This window comes from Trichosurus vulpecula, chromosome 7 (genome assembly GCF_011100635.1).
Source record: "Trichosurus vulpecula isolate mTriVul1 chromosome 7, mTriVul1.pri, whole genome shotgun sequence".
In the NCBI taxonomy this organism is placed as follows: Eukaryota; Metazoa; Chordata; class Mammalia; order Diprotodontia; family Phalangeridae; genus Trichosurus; species Trichosurus vulpecula.
This window is the reverse complement of record NC_050579.1, coordinates 154940347-154964714: the sequence shown is the minus strand read 5'-3', so window position 1 is coordinate 154964714 and position 24368 is coordinate 154940347. Positions and strand designations below refer to the sequence as shown.

Below are 24368 nucleotides of genomic sequence, written 5' to 3'. Positions count from 1 at the left end.
CTGGGTTAGTCTTGGCAAATAGACTCCCAAATATTTTATAGTGCCTTCAGTAACTTTGAATGGAATTTCTCTTTCTATCTCTCGCTGTTGGGCTTTGTCAGTAATGTATAGGAATGCTGAGGATTTATGTGGGTTTATTTTATATCCTGCAACTTTGCTAAAGTTGTTTATTATTTCAAGTAGTTTTTTACTTGATTCTCTAGGATTCTCTAGATAAATCATCATATCATCTGCAAAAAGTGATAATTTAGTTTCTTCTTTTCCTATTCTAATTCCTTCAATTTCTTTTTCTTCTCTTACTGCTACAGCTAATGCTTCCAGTACCAAATTGAATAATAGGGGTGATAATGGACATCCTTGTTTCACCCCTGATCTTATTGGGAATGCATCTAGTTTATCCCCATTACAAATAATGCTTGTCGATGGTTTTAGGTAGATGCTATTTATAATTTTGAGGAAGGTTCCACAGAGTCCTATGCTTTCTAGTGTTTTTAATAGGAATGGGTGTTGTACTTTGTCAAAGGCTTTTTCTGCGTCTATTGAGATGATCATATGGTTTCTGCTAGTTTTGTTGTTGATATGGTCAATTATGCTAACAGTTTTCCTAATATTGAACCAGCCTTGCATTCCTGGAATAAATCCTACCTGGTCATAGTGTATTATTCTCGTAATGAGTTGCTGCAATCTTTTTGCTAATATTTTATTTAAAATTTTTGCATCAATATTCATTAGAGAAATTGGTCTATAATTTTCTTTCTCTGTTTTAACTCTACCTGGTTTGGGTATTAGTACCATATTTGTGTCATAAAAAGAATTTGGTAGGACTCCTTCTTCACCTATTTTCCCAAATAGTCTACAAAGTATTGGAATTACTTGTTCTTTAAATGTTTGATAGAATTCACATGTAAAACCATCTGGCCCTGGAGATTTTTTCCTAGGGAGTTCGTTGATGGCATGCTCAATTTCTTTTTCTGATATGGGGTCATTAAGAAATTTCACTTCCTTCTCTGTTCGTCTGGGCAGTTTATGTTTTTGTAGATATTCATCCATATCTCTAAGGTTGTCAAATTTATGGGCATACAGTTGGGCAAAATAATTCCTAATTATTGTTTTGATTTCCTCTTCATTAGAGGTGAACTCACCCTTTTCATTTTTGGTACTGGTAATTTGATTTTCTTCTTTCTTTTTTTTAATCAAATTGGCCAAAGGTTTGTCAATTTTATTGGTTTTTTCATAAAACCAGCTCTTTGTTTTATTTATTAATTCAATAGTTTTCTTGGTTTCAATTTTATTAATCTCTCCTTTGATTTTCAGTATTTTTAATTTGGTATTTAATTGGGGGTTTTCAATTTGCTCTTTTTCTAGCTTTTTCAGCTGTATGCCCAGATCATTGATCTCTTTCCCTATTTTATTCATGTAGGCATTTAAAGATATAAAACTCCCCCTAAGAACTGCTTTTGCTGCATCCCATAAGTTTTGGTATGTTGTTTCATTATTGTCATTCTCTTGAATGAAATTATTAATTGTTTCTCTGATTTGTTCTTTGGCCCACTCACTCTTTAGAATTAAATTATTTAGTTTCCAATTAGTTTTTAGCTTATTTTTCCATGGTACTTTATTAAAAATGATTCTTATTGCATCATGATCTGAAAAGGATGCATTGACTACTTCTGCTTTTCTGCACTGGATTGTGAGGTTTTTATGCCCTAGTACATGGTCAATTTTTGAGTATGTGCCATGTACTTTTGAGAAGAAAGTATATTCCTTTTTATCCCCATTCAGTTTTCTCCAGAGGTCTATCATATGTGCCTTTTCTAAAATTCTGTTTACCTCCTTAACTTTTTTCTTATTTATTTTGAGGTTAGATTTATCAAGTTCAGAAAGGGGGAGGTTGAGGTCTCCCAATATTATAGTTTTGCTGTCTAGTTCTTCCTGTAACTCCCTTAACCTCTCCTCTAAGAAATTGTATGCCTTACCACTTGGTGCATATATGTTAAGCAATGATATTGCTTCATTGTTTATGGTGCCTTTTAGCAGGATATAATGTCCTTCCTTATCTCTTTTAATTAGATCTATCGTTACTTTTGCTTTGTCTGAGATTAGGATTGCTACACCTGCTTTTTTTACTTTAGCTGAGGCACAATATATTTTACTCCAGCCTTTTACCTTAACCCTATGTGTATCCCCCTGTTTCAGATGCGTTTCTTGTAAACAGCATATTGTAGGATTATGGTTTTTAATCCATTCTGCTATCTGCTTCTGTTTTGTGAGAATGTTCATCCCCTGCACGTTCAGGGTTATGATTTCTATCTGTGTCTTTTTCTCCATCCTAATTCCCCCTGTTTATGCTTTTATTTCTCCCTTTCCCCTTCTCCTCCTCAACAAAGTTTTGCTTTTGACCGCCGCTTTCCTCAGTTAACCCTCCCTCTTTATTCCCCTCCCTTATCTAACCGTTACCCACTTGCTACTTCTCCTCTTCCTTCTGCCCTCCCCCCTCCCTTTTTCCCCCCTTTCCCTCCCACTTCCCGTAGGACAAGTTAGATTTCTAAACTTATCAGAGTATGTTATTCCCTTCTTGAACTAGATCAGATGACAGTAAAGCTCAAATACTGCTCTTCTCCCTCCCTTCTTTCCCTCTACTATAATATGTTTTTTTGCCACTTCCTTTGGTGTAATTTACCCTTTTCTACTTCCTCCTTACCACTTCCCTCATAGCCCTCCCTTTATATCTCTTATTTATATATCTTTACATCGGTTAATTTATACAGGCATTCACAACCTATGTATATCCCTTTCATTTGTCATAATAGTTGTACCATTCACAAGAATGACTTATATATGTGTGTATATATATATATATATATATATATATATATATATATATATATATATATACACATAAAGAACATACATAAGATGATATAATCCCACTTAAAGATGAAAACAACCTAAGCTTATTGGTTAATGAGGTTTGTGGGTTTTTTCCCCCTGGTTACCTCTTTATGTCTCTCTTGAGTTTTGTATTTGGAGATCAAATTTTCCATTGAGTTCTGGCCTTTTCATCAGGAAGGTCTGGAATTCCCTTATTTCATTGAATGTCCATCGCCTTGCCTGGAAAATTATGCTTAGTTTTGCTGGGTAGTTGATCCTTGGTTGTAGTCCCAGCTCCTTTGCCCTTCGGAATATCATATTCCAATTTCTCCTGTCTTTTAATGTGGAAGCTGAGAGATCCTGCGTGATCCTGACTGTAGTTCCACGATATTTGAATTGCTTTTTTTTGGCTGCTTGCAGTATTTTCTCCTTGAGTTTATAGCTCTGAAATTTGGCTATAATATTTCTTGGTGTTTTCAGTTTGGGATCTCTTTCAGGGGGTGATCGGTGAATTCTTTCAATAACTATTTTGCCCTCTGGTTCTAGGACCTCTGGGCAGTTGTCTTTGATAATTTCTTCGAAGATACTGTCGAGGCTCCTTTTTTCATCGTGGATTTCTGGTAGACCAATAACTCTCAAATTGTCTCTCCTGGATCTATTTTCCAGGTCAGTTGTTTTGCCAATCAGATATTTCACATTTTTTTCTATTTTTTCATTCTTTACGTTTTGTTTTATTACTTCTTGATGCCTCATAGATTCATTAGCTTCCACTTGCTCAAGTCTAATTTTAAATGAGTTAGTGTTTACATTTTGCTTTTGAGCCTCCATTTTCAATTGGTTGATTTCACCTCTGAGGGTGTCATTTTCTCTCTTTAGATTCTGTATCTCCGTAGCCATTCGCCAATCTTATTCTTTAGGGACTTTTCCATTTTTTCCATGTTTTCTTTTACCTCCCTAATTTGGTTTTTAAAATCCTCCTTTAGCTCTTCCAGCAGTGCTTTTTGGGCTGGAGACCAGTTCATATTAGCTTTTGAGGTATCTGATGTATCTACCCTGTCAATGCCGTTCTCCTCCATATCGATATTTTGATCCTGCCTGTCTCCATAAAAAGAATCTGTTGTCCTCGGTTTTTTTGTATTCTTCATGTTTGTTGTTTTCCCTTTTCCTGACGTTACAACGAATTTCTATCTTTGGGCTCTCTGTCCCAGCTTTCTTATTCTGGGGGTTGTGAGTCTAGAATTAAAACCTTCAGTTTCCTGAGGTGTGGGGGAGGGGTCTGGCTTCCTGGTGTCTCACTCCCTGTGGGTGCTCTCCAGCACTTGCTTTTCAGCAATGGTCTCAGCTGTTTGTTGTTTGAGCTGATGTCTGGCACTTCCCCTGGGGGAGCAAGGTTACGTCTGGGCTCCTGGCGTTGACCCCTGCTTCTAGTATTTGTCCTGTGAGGCCCCACTACTCTCTCCTCTGTTTCAGTTCTCTTTTTTTTTTTCCCCCGAGGAATTCTCTGGGTGAGGGGGGGAGGGGTTAGAGCCTTTTACCTGGTCATTGAGTCTTCCGGAAATTCAAGAAGCCGAGTTCCTGGGTTTTGCAGGTGTCAGGAGTGGGTGTTTTCACGGCTGGTGGCGTTGCGCTGCCTCTCGTCGCTCCCACAGACTGCCGTCCTGTGTTGGGAGTCCTGGGGATCTCTGCCGGTTTCGGGCGCCCAGCTTTCTCCCAGCCCGTCTCCCACGTGGATTTCTCGGCCAGCCGCTTCCGCCTTGGTCTGGAGCAGCTCCGCAACGAGCACTCTCCGAGCCTGCAGGTTCGTTCCTCCGGCCTTTCAAACTCTCCCGGCTCGGAAATTTGCCCCACGCAGACTGCTCGCGGTTTCTGACTCTCTCAAATCTGCTCAAATTCACTTTTTTATAGGAATCTGACAGACCTTGTGAGAGAGCTCCGGTAAGACGCTGCCTTCATGCGGCCATCTTGGCTCCGCCCCCTCTGTTGGCAGTTTTTGAGAAGCTAGGCTTACCTCCACTTCACAATGAGGCATCAGAGTCACAGTACCACAGGTTTAGAACCCAAAGAGATCTGAGAGGTTATCAAATCCAAACCTTCATTTTATAGATGAGGAAACAGAGATAGAGAGGGATTAAATGATTTGCCCAGGGTTACAGAGCTAGTATACACCTGAGGCAGATTCAAACCAAAGTCTTCCAAATCTAAAATACAGTGCTATAGAGGGGATAAATCATGTTCATAAATAAGTATGATACAAGGTAGAATGTGGTAAGGTTATCTGTGCTCTACTACTCCCTAATGCCTCTCTGCCCTTTCGCTAGTGTTATTCCTTCTGGAATTTGCATTACATCATTAACAAATGTTCATTCAGTCTAGACCTCTTCTTCCCACAGTCTTTCAATCTCTTTGTATCAACTAAAATTTTGCTTTCTCTAGAAGATCTCTGGCCACCTTCTCCAGTATTAGATATTTCTTCTCTCATATCAACAAAATACCAGGTACTAGGAGAAATAGGCATACTTCTTACTTCTCAAAGCCACTTCTAGATCCTTCCTTTGTCACCATCCCTAAGCAGAACTCTCATTCTTCCAGGTTCATTTCGTCTATTGATATACATTGTTACAAGGCAAGTGTCCTTGTTACAAGGGATCTACCAGCCTTGAGGTCATTCTGCCTAATTTTCAAGAAGTTCAAAATCTGGTTCAGTCTTCCTCTCCTCTTTCTCTCTCCTGATCTGCTTCTTCACTCTATCTTAGCTTTCCACAGGGATGATTATACCTTAGAAACAGGGACAGCAAACTATGGCCAGTCCCCCTCCCTCTGGTGTGCCTGGGAAATAACTTTTTGTTTTTAAACTAAATTTTATCATATCTAAAAATTTAAAAACCATTCTTAGCTCGTGGACATATAAAACCAGAGGTGTGCTGGATTTGGCTCTCCTTATTTGTCAACCATTGGTCTTAGATCTCATTATCACTTATAACAGTGCTTGATTCTAAAATTCTCCTCTCTCAACATAACGTCCTATCCTTTCATCTCTCTCCCTGTCTCTTAAACTAATTCTTAATTGTCATAGTGATCTCCAGGCCCTCCACGCCTTCTTGTTATCTCAGTCTATCACTCTTGTTCTTTCTTCACTTTCCTCTGCTCATTACTCTTCATCCTATGATGGACTAGTTCAATTATACATTCTCCTTTACCTGTGTAATCCCTTACTCTTTGTCCTACTGCTAATTCTGTCTTGCCAAATTGCAACTCTTCATCCCCTATAGCATGTACCTTCTCTAAGCCACTGTAGGAAGTCACTAACTCTACTGACTGGTTCCACTACACACTTATGTTTTCTATTCTCAATAGAACATTCATTGCTGTACTTAGGTCCTTTTATTCTTCCCTGACGAACTCTCTGCAATACTTCCTAAAGAGTTTGTCCAAAACTTTTCTTCCTCTTCTTAACTTTCCTACATACTCCTTTCTCAGGTCTCCCTAACTCTTGGCCCAGCTCTCTATCCAGTGCACCACCTAGCTGCCTCAGTTGGAATGTTTTGGTGCCATAGTGAAGGTCCTTGAAGGCTAGGCCAAGTAGTTTGAATTTCACTCAGTAGGCATTGAGGAGCTACTGAAGATGTGAGCAGAGGAGTAATGAGACTGGGTCTTGACCACAATAGGTCCCTGCCCAAGCTCCATTTAATGGCTATATTTGGGGCCCTCCTAGATCAGAGTGAATGTCAATGGTAACTGTTCCTCTTTTGAGAAGCAACCCTGAGGGTCTTCCCCTCCCAGTTGGTTCTATTTCTTTCTTCTAATTAACGGGACTATCCCTTGACTCACTTCTTAAAGAGGCCTATTCACTGAAATGGCACTACCTCACTCAAAATGAGCCATCTCCAGTAATCCTGATGAATATCAGGCCATTGGACTCAGATGGCTCTGGAGTAGAAAGTGAGGCTGGTGACCTTGCACAGCCCTCCCTCACTCAAATCAAAGTCCACTGTCATCATTTTCCTGATGTCATGGTCCACTTCAAAAATGAAGGACAAACACAACAACATACTCCTTTCTACCCTTTTCCTTTCAGCAGAGGTTATCTACCATGAGCTCCTTTCTTGTCACTTAGTCTGCATTCCAAAACACTTTTATGTCTCTCTTCTTTATCCTCTTTTTGTTCTAAACTCTGAATAAGGTGAATCATCTCCTTGCCAAGGCCCAAACCTCTATTTTGTCCCTTAATTCTATCTCTTTCAATCTCCTCTGAAAGTTTATCTGTTCAATTATTTCCTCTCATTTTTAATAACTTTTATCTAGGCTTCATCCCAGCTGCCCACAAATCTTCCCAGATTTCCTCATTCTTAAAATAGAAATCTTCCACTAGATCCTGCTATCCCATCAAGTTATAGTTCATTTCTCTTTTATGGCCAATCTCCTAGAAAACAGTGCATCTACTTTTTCACCTCTTCATCACTTCTCAACCTTTTGCAATCAGGTTTCTGATTTCAACATTCAACTCACATTGCTTGCTCCCATGCTCCCAAAAATTTCTTCATTGATAATTTTTCCAAGTCTTCCTCTGCCATAACCTCCTTCTGAAAACTTTTACCTCCCTTGGCTTTTGTGACAGTTTTTTTTCTGGTTCTCCTGACCCCTCTTAACTCAGCTTCCCTTGTTGAATTATCATCATTTATCACTTGCCCACCTTAATGTGAGTTTGTTACAAAACTCTTTCTGTTTACCTGTTTTTCTTATCTTTTTATACTATCCCAGTCATCTAATTCAATCACATGGCTCCTCGACTGGTAAAAACTAGTGCATTTGGGAGACACCCCACACTGCCCCTTTTCAGCCTCCTGTTGGGATGGTACCACCACGATTAAGTTCCCAAATTCCCTGGTCTTCATTCCTCATTAGGTAGTTTATAAAATACCCTCACTTTACTAGTCTTTCAGACGTCTCCTGCTGGTATCATACTAGCCATTTTATCTCAAACAGCAAGTAAGTTTGACCCATGTGCTGCCCCTGTAGGCATAGATGCTGCACATAGAGATTGTTCTTGCAAGCAGCCATTCTCCTCCTCTCTTTATGATAGCAATAACATTTCTTAAAACTATCTCTGTGTGGTCTGAAGCTTTTCATCTGAACTCAACCCCCCCCCAAAATCTGCCCCCCACCCCCACCTACTGTTACAATGATTAACTCTATGAAGATGACTTCCTAATCCCTATATATGGCCCAAATGTCTCTTCTGAACTGCATCACCAACTGCTGGATAAAGTGTTTCATGTGAATGTCTTTCTAAAAGTGATTATATGAAACATGTTATTCATTTGTGAGTGAAGGGAGTAGGGCAAAAAAAAAAAGCTGGAATGTTGTTTTGGATTCAGAGTTTGGAGAGCCTTAAAATCTAGGATAAGGAGCTGACATTTCATCCTTCATGAACAAGGGGCCACTGAAAGGTTTTTGTGTTTTTGTTTTTTAAAGTAGGGTAAGGACATAGGTAGGCCACTGTATTAAAATAGTAGAAAGATTATTTGGGGGAGATATGTTAAGGATGAATTGGAAAAGAGAAAAGACTGGAAGCAGGTAGACCATATATTAGGCTATTATAATAAACAAGGCAAAAGAAAATGAAGGCCTGGAGCAGGATAATGTAAAATGAATTGTGAAAACATTTATTTCTGATAATCAACTTCCAATTTTATGTTAATGGTATAATGGATAACATAATAGAAAAAATCAACATGATTATACAATTAATTTTTCTATAAAGGTCTAAAAAGGATTCCTAATTACACCTACAGGCAGAGTAGTAGATGTAAAGCAAGAAAAAAATTAAAGATAGTGATCATATTTAGTGTCAAGATAACTGTTGGCATCATGAGATCAGGAAAGATCCTTATCTTTCCATGTTGTGTCTTTTAAAATTCATTGCTCTGACTCCAAAAAACAAAATAAGAAGTGAAAGAATAAAACAATGGTATTACTTGACTAATTACAATTTCTATAACAAACACTTTGAAAAATCATAGCAAAGAGGGCAACTTGCGTGACTTGACCTAGAGGTGACATACAAATACCAATCAAGAGTAAAACATTTTATAAACCTGAGTCTAAATTTAAAATGGAAATAACTTTACCTTTGTGTAAAATTGACATAAATATAGGTCAATGGAAGATTTTAAAAAATGTCCAACATATACTTACATCCCAGATACTAATGACACTTTGAACACATGCTGAACAGTGGAAGATGGGCTGCCTAAAGCCACATTAAGTGCTCTGTCTATACTGAATGCCATTTGACGGAGATATCTTTCTGGTTGCTGTCCACATCCATCATACGGCACATAGAGGTAAGGAAAGATGCCATGTAAATGCAGACAAGTCTTCTGGCCTAAGATGAAACATAATAAGAAAAAAAAATATGTTTTAGTTACGGAAAACTTCAAAGATACTAGTAGCAGAATTTCGATGACCATGTCATTTAAAGTGGGAAGTGAGATACAAGTACCAAGTGAATCAGTTCATAGTTCTTACATGTACCACCTGTGTATTTCATACCATAGTACAGGGCTTAAGAACTCCCAAAACACAGAATTTAAGAGATGGAAAGTACCACAGTGGCCACCTAGTCTAACCCCTATGCAAATAATTACCCTCTACAACACACTCAACACATGGTCATCCATATTCTATTTGAAGATGTAGAATGAGGAGAAACTCAATATCTTTTGAAGCAGCCTATTCTACTTTTGGATAGCCCTAATTTACAAGGAGCTTTTTTTCTGATATCAAAATTAAATTTTGACTTTTTTGCTTCTTCCACTACCTATCACTCCTACTTCTGTCCTCGAGGGCCAAACAGACCCAGTCTAAATCCCTCTTCCATGTGACAACCACTCAAATATCTGAAGATGGCTCTCATATTTCCTTTGATCTTTTCTGCTCTATGCTAAATACCTGTGGTTCCTTCAACTGATCCTCACATGACATAGATTCAAGTCACTTCACCATGATGACTACTCTTCTTTGGATGTTTTCCAGCTTATCAGTGCACAAGTAAAAGGATTTTAAAAGGCAGGTGTAATTTGGAAAAATGATTGCTCATGGTTTAGCACTAGTAAAACAATTTAAAAGTATTTTCGTAACCTTTCCCCACATATGCTATTACCTAGACCAGTGCAATGCACATAGGAGACAATTAAAAAAAAAAAACTTAATATATCATTAGTTTAGAGCAAATGTTCTAAAACCGAATTGAGAAAACAGGAATGAAAAAAAAAACCCAGGTGTTCTAACAGGGAATTTTGCTTTTGCAGAACTGAGAAGTTAGGAGGTCAACAGATATTGTTGTAAATTCCCCTTACTGAATTTTTGAACATCTAAATATAAATCAGGTAATTAAAGAATATGTTCCCTAGGAAGTTGTAAGAAAGTAATTAGAGAGTAAAAAACATGCAGTAAGAGGAAGAAAAAGACCAGAAGTTGCAAGTTCTCTATGACAGGATGGCAAAGAAGTAGATCTATTTTACTTCATTTTAGATGGTTCTATAAAAAAGTATAAATGAATTCCATAAATAAAAGCATTTGAGAAAGGATATCATGCAACAGAGATTTTATCCTGCACAACATAACCTGATTTGAACTACCAATCCCAACAAACTTCTGCAGAACTATAATTTGTGCCTCTCTTGGAATAGCTTCAGTTTCAACCATTTTTAATACCATATATAATATTGATTCTTCTAGCTGAAAAGAAAATTAACAAGTCATTTGGATTTTTTGTTCCAGGTACAAACTGGCCACGGTATTGATACTTATAAAGTATAAAAATTTAAAAATTCTTCACACAGAAAAGACCTCAAATATACAATGAATGAACAAATGAAAAACATTTATTATGTGGTTATTATTCACTAAGGAGTCCTAAAAACTGGGAATATAAATATGTATATAAGACATTCATTTTAAGAAGTTTAAATTCTAATGGGACAAGGTAAGAGTTACAGGAGAATGGTGGCCAAGGAAATGTATTTTGGTCTGGGAAGTCACAGTGAAGGTGAGTGGAGCCACAGGGGTGTTGATTAACAAACACTTTTTACAAGCAATGGTACTACTAATGGTTATAAGTTGCAGGGCAAGACAAATGTTGTGGAGTGCAGGACAGTTGGGGAAAAGATGATTGTTAAGGGCTAAAAGCATGGTTTGGTATTCAAGGAACAGGAAGATGGAGTGGGCTATATGAATTTGTACTCACCAACTCACCAAATGACATACCTCAGCCCCTAGCAAAGCTGAGTGAGTTAGGTATCCCATAGTGTATCAATGTATGTGTGTGTGTGTGCATGCATGCATGTGTGTGCGTGTGCATTTGTGCACATGTGTGTATGTATACATATATTTTTATGAAAGGTTAATGTTCTTTTTAAATTTCATTAGAGACACATCATGATCCTTTGTGTACAAGACACCAATAATTTGAGCTGGCACACTGAGCTATAGAAAAGAAAAAGTTTTCGTTGCTTTTTGAGAAGCTGAAAAATTAATCTAGAGCAAGATGAAAGCAGAAGAGAATGCAAAAAGAGATGTCAATTAAGAAGTGGTTACAGTTTTCCAGGCAAGAAGCCTGAACTAGGATCACTGGATCATAGATGAAGAGCTGGAACGGACCACAGGAAGCATCTAGAACGGACCTGCACAACATGGCAGTAGGTAGGGGCCAAAATTAAAATAGGTTAAACTTCTTCAGGCTGCAGATAGGTTAGACTAGAGACAGACTGAAAATGATTGGTTGCTGCAGGTCACATGACAAACAGGAGAGTGCACAGTGGCAACCTTACATTTTTCACGAGCCACCCAAAATCCTTTGGCGGGCCACAAGCAGGCTGTAGGCTCCGTGTTGTGCAGGTCTGCTCTAGAATAACTAACTCTTCTACTTCACAGATGAGGAAGCTTAAACCCAGGGAGGTTAAGGTTAGATGACTTGCCCAATGTCAAAGAAGGTAGGCATCAGAGGTGGGATCTGAACTCAAATATTCCTTCTACAAAGCCAGTGTTCTTTCTACGAAAACACACTTCCTCTAAACTAGTGTGATCACTGGGTAAGCAAAAAGATGCGTGCACGCGTGCGCGCACACACACACACAGAGACAGACATGAGAGGTTCGATACATTATAGAGGTGAGTGAGAGGGAAGAATCAAAAAATATTAGTGAAGCTGCCAACCTGAGTAGGTCACAGAATCATAGATTTAGAGCTAGAAGTAGCTTGGTTATCATGTACAAGAGTGGTCATTGTGTACAAACTCTTATGAAGATATACAAATATCTACTAGATTTATGAATAAGCTTTGACATAGTAATGTAATAGAATATTACTATACCATGAAAATGACAAATATAAAATGAAAAATAACAGACGGACAGCCCAAATGCTGTACTTCCATGAAATCACACTGGTCAGATACTCTTCAGAGAACCTAGAGAAGAACACAGGCAAGAATTGTTCAAGATGAGAATATATGGCCTAGTTGTGAGAAGATCGCAGATTCATAAAATATGAAAATATGAAGAACACAAAGAACTAGAGAAAGATTTTTACAAAGTTATGTAGAGCAAAGAGAGGAAAATGAAAAAAGCAAAATTACTGTAATTATACAAAAAAGAATAAAGAAGTTTTTGTTTTTTATTTAATTTTAAAATGTAATTTTATTTTTTCCCCAAGTACATGTTAAGACAATTTTTAGCATTCATTTTTATATGACTATGAGTCCTATGTACTTGTCTCGGATCATTGTGTTGCTGAGAAGAGCTGAGTCATTCATGGTTGATCATCACACAATGGTGCTGATATTATGTACAATGTTTTCCTGGTTCTGCTCATTTCACTTTGCATCAGTTCATACAAGTCTTTCTAGGTTTTTCTGAAATCTGCCTGCTCATCATTTCTTATTGCACAATAGTATTCCATTATATTCATATATCACAGCTTCTTCAGCCATTCCCCAATTGATGGGCATCCCCTCAATTTCCAATATTTTGCCATCACGAAAAGGGATATCATTAATATTTTTATACATGTAGGTCCTTTCTACTTTATTATGATCTCTTTGGGAAGCAAATGTAGTAGTGGTATTGGTGTATCAAAGGGTATGTACAGTTTGGCTGCCCTTTGGCCATAGTTCCAAATTGCTTTCCAGAATGGTTGTATCAGTTCACGATTCCACCAACAGTACATTAGTGAACCAATTTTCCCACATCCTCTCCAAAATTTATCATTTTGCCTTTTTTGTCATATTAACCAATTTGGTAGGCGTAAGGTAGTTCCTCAGAGTTGTTTTAATTTGCATTTCTCTAATCAGAAGTGATTTAGAGCACTTCTTCATATGCCTATACAGAGCTTTGATTTCTCCATCTGAAAATTGCCTTTTCATATCCTTTCACCATTTATCAATTGGGGAATGGCTTGTATTCTTATAAATTTGACTCAGTTCTCTACATATTTGAGAAATGAGGCCTTTATCAGAGACAATTGCTGTAAAGATTGTTTCCCAGCTTTCTGCTTTCCTTCTAATCTTGATTGCATTGGTTTGTGCAAAAGCTTTTTAATTTAATATAATCAAAACGATCTATTTTACATTTTATAATGCTCTCTACCTCTTGTTTGGTTATGAACCTGTAACTCACTTAATATCTCCTTTAAGAATTTGGATGATATACCACTTGGTGAACATATGTTTAGTATTGATATTACTTCATTGACTAGTACCTTTTGGGAAGATGTAGTTTCCTTCCTTATCTCCTAATTAGGTCTATTTTTGCTTTTGCTTTGTCTGAGGATCAAGATTGCTAACCCTGCTTTTTTACTTCAGCTGAAGCATAATAGATTCTGTTCCAGCTCCTTACCTTTACTGTATGTCTCTCTGCTTCAAGTGTATTTCTTGTAAACAATACCTAGTAGAATTCTATGTTTTGATCCACTCCATTATCTGCTTCTATTTTATGGCTGAGTTCATCCCACTCACATTCACGGTTATGATTACTAACTGTGTATTTCCCTCCATCCTATTTTTCCTCCTGCTGTCCTCTCTCTCCTTTCACCCTTTCCCTCCTTGACAGTATTTTGCTTCTGTCCATCACCTCCCCATCTGCCCTCTATTCTTTCAGTTTCTTCCTCCCCCCACCCCCTTAATCAATCTCCTCCCCTCCTATTTCCTGCTGGGTAAAATAGATTTCTATATACTACTGATTGTGTATATTCCTTCTTTGGGCCCATATTGATGACAGTAAAGTTCAAGCTATGTCCATAGCCCACCCTCTCATCTTTTCCTCCACTGTAGTAGGTTTTTTGCACCTCTTCATGTGAAATAATTCAACCCATTCTACCTCTCCCTTCCTTCTGCACCAAGTGTACTCTTCTTTCTCATCCCTTAATCATTTTTGATATGCCATCCTCTCCAATTCACCTTATACCTGTACCCTCTATGTATACTCCTTCTAGCTGTACTATTAGTGGTAAAATTTTTAAGAATTACAAGTATCATTTTCCCATGTAGGGATGTAAACAGTTCAGCTCCATTGAATCCCTTGTTTTTTCTTTTCCTTTTCCCCCTTTTTAAGCCTTCTCTTTGGTCTTGATATTGGAGATCAAATTTTTTGTTCAATTCTGGTCTCCTTATGAAAGCTTGAAATCATTCTATTTCACTAAATAACTATTTTTTTCCCTTGGAGTATTATGCTTAATTTTGCTGGGTAGGTGATTCTTGGTTGTATATTAGCAATTTTGATTTGAAGATCTTTCCCACCCATTAATAGGTCATGTGACCTGCTTACATCACAGGAAGTCTAAGTTACATGGTGGGAGGAGCTTCCTGACAGGAAAAGGAAGTCACAGAAAATGCTGAGAGAGAGAAAAAGATGTTATGGCTGCTGGTGGCTTCTAATGGCTGCCCTCGTGATTGTTAGAGCTGAACAGGCTGACTTAGCTGTACTGTGAGTTTGTTTTAGGGAAGACCCCAGCAAGGGGTCGGAGAGATTTTGGGATGGTGAGGCTCCACGTTGTGATATTCTGTATTGAATGTTTTGGGTTCCTTGCTGTTATAATGAAGTGGACTGACTGGTTGTGGGAGCTTAGCGTTTGGTTGTGGGATATGGTTCTCTGGTGTCTGAATAAATGGTTTGCTTCTTCTACCTTCTATGTGGAGAGTCTCGATACTTCGCAATACAGAACTACATAGGCATTTTGACAATTATCATCTACATTGTTATTACTGCCTTACTGTTTCAGGTTGTAGTCCTAGCTCCTTTGCCTTCCAGAATATCATGTTCCATCCTTTAATGCTTCAGCTGCTAAGTCCTATGTAATCCTGACTGTGGCTCCCCCATATTTGAATTGTTTCTTTCTGGCTACTTTGCAATATTTTTCCTTGACCTGATAGTTCTGTAATTTGGCTACAATGTTCCTTGGAGCTTTTATTTTGGGATCTCTTTCCTGAGGTGAGCACTGGATTCTTTCAATGCCTTTTTTGCCCTCTGATTCCAGGAGATCAGGGCAGTTTTCCTTGATAATTTCTTAAAAGATGCTGTCTAGGTCCTCCTTTTGATTATGGCTTTCGGGTAGTCCAATGATTCTAACGTTGTCTCTCCTGGATCTATTTTCGAAGTCAGTTGTTTTTCCAATAAGGTATTTTGCATTTTCTTCTCTTTTTCATTCTTTTCAATTTGTTTGATTAATTCTTAATGTCTCATACAGTCATTAATTTCTACTTGCCCAATTCTAACTTTTAAGTTAGTTAGCTTTTGTATTTCCTTTTTCCATTTGGCCAACTGTTTTAGGGAGTTGTTTTCTTTAGTAGATTTTTCCACTTGACTACTTATACTTTTAAGCAGTTGTTTTCTTTTTCTAAGCTGTTGACTCTTTTTTCATCATCTTCTTGCATCACTCTCATTTCTTTTCCCAATTTTTCTTCCCTCTTATGTGATTGAGCTCCTTTTTGAGCTCTTTCCACAAGCTCTTTTTGGGCTTGAGACACCTCCCATTTTTCTTGAGTTCCACCCATAGATGGTTTTGATATTATTGTTCTCTTCTGAGTTTGCTTCTTGGTCTTCCATGTCACCATAATAACCTTCTATGGTCAGATTCCTTTTTTGTTCTTTTTGGCCTTTTTCCTTCCTTTTAAATTTGAGTTCTCCTTCTAGGGTGGAAGGGGCACTGTCTCAGGCTTCTTGTGCCAAGGACTGCAGGCCCTGGATGTTTGCCTAGTGCTGCACTGATGCTGCCAAGGTCCACAAGGGAACCTCATGTCTGATGCAGCACTAAGGGAGTGAGGAGGGGGTGGCTGGTGCCGCTGGAGGCTGTAGGGGGTCTGCAGCTTACCTGGTGATGAGCCTGGGTCCTAGTGCTGGTGTCTGACATGTACTGAGGTAGATTCATTAATTGCTAGTGGAATTAAAAACTGTTAGAATCCTTTTGGAAAACAAGCTGACATCACAGAATCTCAAAACTAGAAGGGGAAGCAATAGTGGAAGCAGACATAAGGGACAAAATTTCTATTTAACACAAGAGTAGCAAAACAATTTGCAAATCCTTTTACAATAATAAATCAAGTATCCAACAAATTAGTCAAGTTATCCAAAGTTCATATTCAACTGAATTTGAAATAAGTTGCTATTTGATACTTTGCTATTGTGATTACAGAAAGTAAATCAATATTTCTCCAGATGTTCACAGTGGTATGAAGCTTTTTAAACTGTATGCTGCTGGGAAGCCCACACAGGACAGTCTATAAACATATGCTGTCATATTTATCTATCTTGGATTGGAAAAAACCTATCATGGAAAAAATGAAAACTGTTAACAATGTTTTCCAGTAGACTTTCTAAGAAAAATGTTCATTACATCTTAGCCAAAAATAGTATCTTTCCTTATAAAAGTTTCTTTAGATTCTCATCTTTAAGCCAGAATGATGAATCATTTTAGTAGTTTTTAAGTTTTTTATAAAGGAACCTATTAGTTTAAAATCAACAGTTTTCTGGTATATTTTGAAAAAAAAATTACTTTAGACAAAGATATTAGGAGCTCAGCAAGTTAAAAGCAAATTGGCTCGATAATTCTTTAAAACAAGAAAAAAAAATCTGGCTAGAGAAATCTCTGAAGAAAAGTCTACCTTTATCTACTAAGTCACTAATTTAAAAGTAAAACTAAAAATTACAAATGTAACACAAGGCTAAATCACATCAAGATCTAAGATTTAAGAAGGTCCTAAATTTCATGTTTAGGTTGCTAACTGGTTTTTATTTGGAAACTTTTATGATTGAGGGATTGTCTCTTCTACATTCCATTTCCTAAAAGTCCAAATATAGTACTGGATACAAAGTAGGCTCTTGATAAATTATTTATTTGATTTAATTCTGTGACCTACGAGCAATTCCTAAGCTTAGGAACTGAAATTTGGTGATTTTCTTGTTCCACAGCAAACCTTCTAAAAGATGAGTTTTAGTGCATAACAATGTAACTGGCACTTGTCCCTGTAACAAAGTTTGGCTGAGCACTCAGTCCTCTTTTTTTCTCCTTTCTAACAGGATAAAACTGATATAAAGCTGATTCTTTCCAAACCACAACTTTCTGCCTTCCCAGGGAGAATGAGGGTATGACCATACTAGCACTTCCTGGGAGACCAGAGATTTGCTCCTGTGGGCTAAGGACCTCATTCTAGTTACAGTATTTCATTCAGCTTCAGCCTAGAGGCCAATTTATCCTAGATCATGTGGTTATATCTGCTATCTTAGCAGCTTAAAAATAAAGGCTATTAATAAAAATCACCACTCTGAAATGCTGTCAACATACATCTTGTGGATTCCCTCTTTAAAAGAAAAAAAAAAACAACTCTATTACTAAGGACAGAGAGTTAGGGCCACAGCCTGATTACATTCTATGCATTTCCAGCTAGCCATTGGCACCCTCCATTTCTTTTCCCCTAGTACAGAATGAATACATAGACATGCAACAGAGAGCAATCGTGTTTTTGATATGAAAACAAAATTAATAAATAGAAACAGGTTACAGAAAGTGTGAGAAAAACCATACTGAAACACCTGCTAGCAGCAAGTACTGGATATAAATAGCTGTGGGGAAGTAAAATATTTTGCTGCTTTTGCTTAGTTCATAAAGAGACTATTACAATTGGAACTTTCAGTCCAGGCTGCAGACAACATGTTGCTATATTTAGCCCCTAGCCTAGTCCCAGAACACACAAGGCAAAACACCAGCAGGAACATGATGACCCCTACCCCACCACTGCTGTTCCTGATGTAAGATCCTCCCTATTTGTTCTGTTCCACCTTCTTCATTGAACCCTGCCCCCATATGAAATATCTTTTCCCACTGACTTTGCCTAATATAACTGGAGGTACTTCACACCTGTAACAACAATGCTGCTTGCAGCTGCTTTGGAGGTATAAGGCTAATAACACCAGCACACAGGAGGGTTGCTAGCACAGGTTCTTTGATCTGCTTTTCTAAGGAAAGAAACTTTAAGGAGCTTGTAATCTTACTTTAATCAAACATACATATATCATTCACTTAGTTCGGGGGAAAAAGTCAGCACCCTGAACTTCAGAGAAAACACAACAGAAATTACAAGCAGAAATTATACAAACAGAGCAAAATAACACAAATCAGCAGACAGGGTTCTAGCTGTCTAAGACATTACATACACAGTTACCAGAGAGAGAAACACCCAACATCTGGGTTTTTCAAAGCCAGGTAGCTCCATAATGGCTACCCAGAGTCTCCACACAAATACTCTTCCAATGAGTGAGCCCCCAAAACAAAATGCTAACCTCAGAGTATATCTATACACTTCTTCAGGGTCAAAGGGCATCACAACCATGTGATTCAAACTCCTGTGATTTAGGCTTTCTTGTGACTTAAGCAGGTCACCAAAGACTCTTGATTCAATCAAAGGCACTTGAATGCCCTAGTGCTGAGAAGAACTAGAAGAGACATCAAAGTAAATTTCTCTTTCATCTTGACTCCAGGTTGACTTCCAAGTCCCTTGGCTCTTCCTCTGTAGGCTGACTGCTTCCAACTCACCACTGGATTCACATGTAGGCAGCTCTCTACTCCTGCACCAGGTCTCAGTTCACCACTATTGCTCCACTCCAAGCTCCTGCCCTGACAGCAGGATCCAGGGGGTTCCTGCCCACAGCTTCTGTTTCTGGGAAAATGAGGCTAAACAGGGCGGCAACACACACTATCAACACCACCATCTCAATTCACCTCCAAAGTCCAGATGCTCTGTGTTAACAGCTTAGTTCACTTTTAACAGCTCTCAAAAGTGGCTTCTTCCCATGGGTAGGTCTCTGCCCTACAGATCCACTGGCCTGCACTCACCTTCAAAGTTCGGAGGCTCCTTCAGCAAGTTCCTTCCGTCAAAGGTCTCCTCGCTCTCAGAGATCTTCTCTCTGCCCTAGAGGTCTCCTCCCAGATCTTTTAGGTTTCCCCTCAGCTCAACAGTCACAGCTCATTCTTCTTCATCTCTTCTCAACGCAGGCAGCTCTCTCTCCCTATCTTCTCTTCAATGCCCTCTAGGTGTCTGCTTCTTTCACATTCTGGGCTCTCCCTACATACAGTTCTAGCTGGCATTTGATTGGCTAGAACCCAGGTCTCTGATTGGTTGAATTCATGCACATCTAATTGGCTAGAACTCAAGGCACATACAAGTCTCTGATTGGCTAAAACTCAACACACATTCAATCCAGCAAAAACCCCACTTTGCTTGCCATTAAAACACCATTCCCACTTTCATAAAAAACCAATGTATTTCTCTAGAAGTGAAGAATGAAGTACAATCACTGGCATGAAATGAAATGTGTGTGAAAGCACCTGGCAATAATGAAATACATATGCCTCTAACACAACCAGAACATTCTTCTTTCTTTTGCTTCCTTCCTATAAGCACCTTCTTACATTTCTACATACCTTGGTCTCAGCTCTGCTATTACCTCTACACAGGGACATGCTTAGTACTTAGATCTAGAATTCAAGAAAGGAAATAGTACAATTATATCTCTTCCTGTTATTTAAATTGCTCAGTAAGCCCATGACCATTCTCTTCTCCTGTATCCCTAACCCTTCTCTTCTCCTGTATCCCTACAACCTCTCCATAATCCCAGGATGACTTTAAGGTTAGAGAGTTTGTCTCTGGCTAGATTTATAAAAAGAAAGAATATCCCAAATATAAACACTATTTTTCAATCTTTTGCAAATTATGTCAATTTCTCCTACAAAAATATTCTGTCTTGATTTTAAAACAATCTTTCACTTTGACCTGTACTTTTTTTTCCAAACAAGAAGCATTGCTAAAGGAAGAGATGTTGAGTTATACATTACAATTATTAACCATTCTATTGATTATTTTGTACCTCTGGGTGAAATTCTATTTTTTAGGATAAGAATCTCAAAGATTAACAAAAGCCTCTAAGAGAAGAAATGTTTTATAATTAGAATAAGTATGGTATATTTATTTCTATTCTCTAATTTAAAAATTAGGGTAATTCGGTATTGTTGAGATACCATGATCCTATTTTTCTATTTATTCCAAATTTTTTTTTAATTTTGTATATTGAAATGCTGATATTATTTCTCTCTTTAGTCTAAAACAGTTTAAAGATGAATTAGAACTATTTCCCTTAACAAAGGGTGAGAAATTTTATTTTATTACAAGTGTATGTGTATATGTACATATATACATATATATGCATATGTATGTATGATCCCCTTTTTTAGATATATTTAATTCTGTGGTGTGGCTTTTCATACACACCTTAATTCATCTTAAAATACAAAGCAGACATTTATTGAGGGCTGACCATCATCATCCAAGAATGTTTATTGGTACTTACTATGTACAAAATACTCAGACAGATAATGGAGAGACAAACAGAAATAGGACATAATACCTGCTTTTCAATTATTTTATGATCTACTCGGACAAAGTAAAAGACATGTATAACAAAAGCTAAAACATCAAGGTAGCCTAAAAGTACCAAAAGAATAGATTAGGTCAAGTACAAGATTACGTTCAGGGCACTGTGCTAAAGTCTTAAGTGTCTGGGGGTAGGATGGAGAGGGGGACCTGGGATGTTTCACGGAGACTGATGGTACGTTAAGAATATAGTAAGTGGACCATGAAAATTTGTACTTGCCCTCAAAGAACTTATAATCAAGGAAGAGAGACCATGACACAAATGGTCAAGTATTTAAGTTCTAAATAACAGTTCAAGACAAAGATATAGCTTCACTTTCACTCACCCCACTCTCCTATATCCAAGCAGTTCCTAAGCATTGTTAATTCTACTTTCATAACATCTCCTATCCATCTCCTTCAAGACCAATCTAGTTCAGACCCTCATCACCTCTTGCCTAGACTCATAAAAGTATGATAACCTCATTATCCTGTAAGATCTCAATCAGTCTTGGTGTTCCATCTCATGGCTACCCTCTGCCTTTGATGGAGCGCTTCTTAAACTGTGGGTCATCACTCAATATGAAGTCACATAACTGAACATGGGGGGGGGGTCACGAAAATTTGGCAACTTTCTGAATGCACAATGACCAAATATTAATTCAAAATCAAATGCATAATGAATCCAAGGTGTTTCTGGCAGCACTTGCACCACCCAACTTCACTGCAACATTTGTTCTTAATATACAATATGAGCACTTTGCACTGCACATGCTGTCATGCCACATAATGCCAACAAATGCTGCCAGAAACACCTCGACTCAGATTCAAGACTATTGTAGTATGTTATGAATTGCAATGTTTTTACTGTACGTACAAAGTTTTCTGCTTTTACAGAAACATAATAGTTTAATTATGGAAAACAAAGACAATATTTTCCTACTGTCATTCCTACGTATCAAATTAGTATCTCTTTGGATTGTATTGTGTTAGAATGTTTGATTTTAAAAATTAAAGTTATCTCCTTTTACAGAAACATAAGTGTTTAATTGTAGCAAGTAAAGACAAAAGCCCTTTAATGATATTTCTCCACCATCATCTCTGCATGTGTATGTAAGTGTGAAATCAATTTTTTAAATTAAGCACAAACAAATGTAATTTCGCACTCTAAAGCTAGTTTTTATTTGAGAAATTACTAGCAATATTTACACTTTAGGACAAAAAGAAATTTTAGGTTATGGATAAGAGGCTAAATTTAGACAGAAGAGGTAAAAACAGTGATGACAATGCAACAGTGTCTTTGCTACCAAGTTGTAGCACATCTAAATTGATAAGAAAAAAAATATGTTGAATCATTTTTGCAATATGGATTTACTTCTAATAATGATGACGGTGTGGAAAAAACTCTTTGCTTAATTTGTAATGAAGTTTTGGCTGCAGAGAGCAAGAAACCAGCCAAACTAAAACAACACCTTAATACTAAGCATGTAGCATACTGCAATAAACCAAAGGAATATTTTGAACAACTTCTAAAATCTTCAAATAAAGAAAAACAATGTTTTGAGAAGTGTGCTACTGTCAACGAACAATATTTATTGCACCTTATGAAACTTCTTATTTAATTGCAAAAACTAAAAAGCCCTATGCAATAGAAGATCTCATGTTACCTGCTGCTATTAAAATGTCAGAAATAGTTCATGGGAAACAGTACAGGGATGAAATTTACAAATTCTTTTATTGAATGATATTGTTTCCAAAAGAATTTCTGAAATTAGTAATGACCAATCCAGCAGCTTATTTCAGGCTTAAGGGCAGCCCAAAGTTTGTAATACAGTTAGATGAAACAACTGATATTTGTAACATGTCACAGTTGTCACTTTATGTAAGATATGTTTATGAAGGAAGTATGCATGAGGAAGTATTGTTTTGTCACCCTTTGGAAGGGCACACAAGAGGGGAAAATATATATCTTAAATAGATGAATTTTTCACCAATGAAGGTTTACAGTGGAAAAAAATTGTGTTGTAGTCTGTACAGACTGATGGAGCAATGATAGGTGAGAATGCTGTATTTGTAGCAAAAGTTAAAGCTGGTGGCAATAAACATATCGCTTTTACTCACTGCATGATCCACTGGGAGGCACTCATAGCCAAAAAAAAAAAAAATCACCAGATTTTGTGCATTGCAATCCTATCAAAACCATTAACTTCATTGAAAGCCATAACTCTTAACAATCATTTGTTTTGAAACCTTTGGAAAGATATGGACTCCAATTACAAAAGCTTATTACTACATGCAGAGGTAAGGTGGCTCTTAAGAGGGCTAAGTTTAAAATTATTGATATTAAAAGATGAAGTTGTTATATTTTTGACTGAGGAGAAATCCAATTTTGTTAATTTTTTTCATAATGACTCATGGCTTTCAAAACTGTTATTTGTTGGATATTTTCAAAAAACTCAATAATTTAAACATGTTGCTTCAAGGAAAAACTGTAACATATTTATGTTAAAAGATAAAATTGGAAGTTTTACTTTAAAAGTTAACATATGGAAGAACAGGGTGGAAAATGGTTCTTTTGAAAGATGATTTTATAATTGAAAATAACCTTCCCAAAGATTTAATTGTAAGTTATAATTGATCATCTCAAGTGCCTAGAGACAGAGTTTAAAAAAATATTTCCCTTCAAATTTTGATTCGAAAAAACTAAGTTGGTTCATAAATCATACTCAATTGAAATAAAAAACCTCAGTCATCTGTCATTAAAAGTTCAAGGAGAATTTGCTGAGTTATCAAGTGACAGGTTTAAAACTTGAGCTTCCTAAAAATCATTAATTGAATTTTGGCTTGGGATTAGGACAGAATTTCCAACAATTTCTGAAATGGCCCTAAACATACTTCTGCCATTTTGTACTACATATTTATGTGAAGTGATGTTCTCAGCAATGACAATTATAAAATCAAAATATGATCAACCCTGAAAAATGCTGAAAATGCTCTAGTCCTTCAGTATCAAATATTCCAAGATTTAATTCTTAATGTAAAAATAAACACGCACATCCATCTCATTAGTATGCAAATTTGCTTTTGTCTTTAATAAATGGTAAAATTATATGTATACCAAAGAATTGTTTTAAAATAAATTTCTTTATGATTTATTATCAGTACATGCTTCATTTGTATACCTATTTTATATACATACATATGCAGGGTTGCATAAAAATTTCTTAGGTGAAAAGTGGTCATGAGAGGGAAAAATTTAAGAAGCCCTGAATTAGAGGGTGAGGCAAAGAATGCCAAACTTTCTTCTAAGGAGAAAACTCAGTTCAGACATCTCATTTCTCACCTGGGTACACTATTTTTAGATTTCTCTGACTTCTTCATCATGCCCCCTCTTTGGCTACTTCTCCCCAACCCCCACTTTTCAGCTTCTTTTTGTGTGTTGTCTTCCCCCATTAAACTGTAAACTCCTTGAGGAGACCGATTGTGTTTTTACAAATACAGTATTTGTAATCCCAGTGCTTAGCACAGTGTTATGTTATGT

The 24368-nt window shown here is 37.2% G+C and overlaps 1 protein-coding gene across 2 annotated transcripts in view; it reads right to left on the bottom strand.

The window, feature by feature from the left end:
- REV3L (REV3 like, DNA directed polymerase zeta catalytic subunit) overlaps positions 1-24368 on the bottom strand; it is a 273850-nt gene that overhangs the window by 153979 nt on the left and 95503 nt on the right. For both annotated transcript variants that reach the window (XM_036766365.1, XM_036766364.1), the window contains exon 2: positions 9067-9256. In XM_036766365.1, the coding sequence (XP_036622260.1) occupies positions 9067-9256 (190 nt within the window). The remainder of the gene's footprint in view (positions 1-9066; positions 9257-24368) is intronic.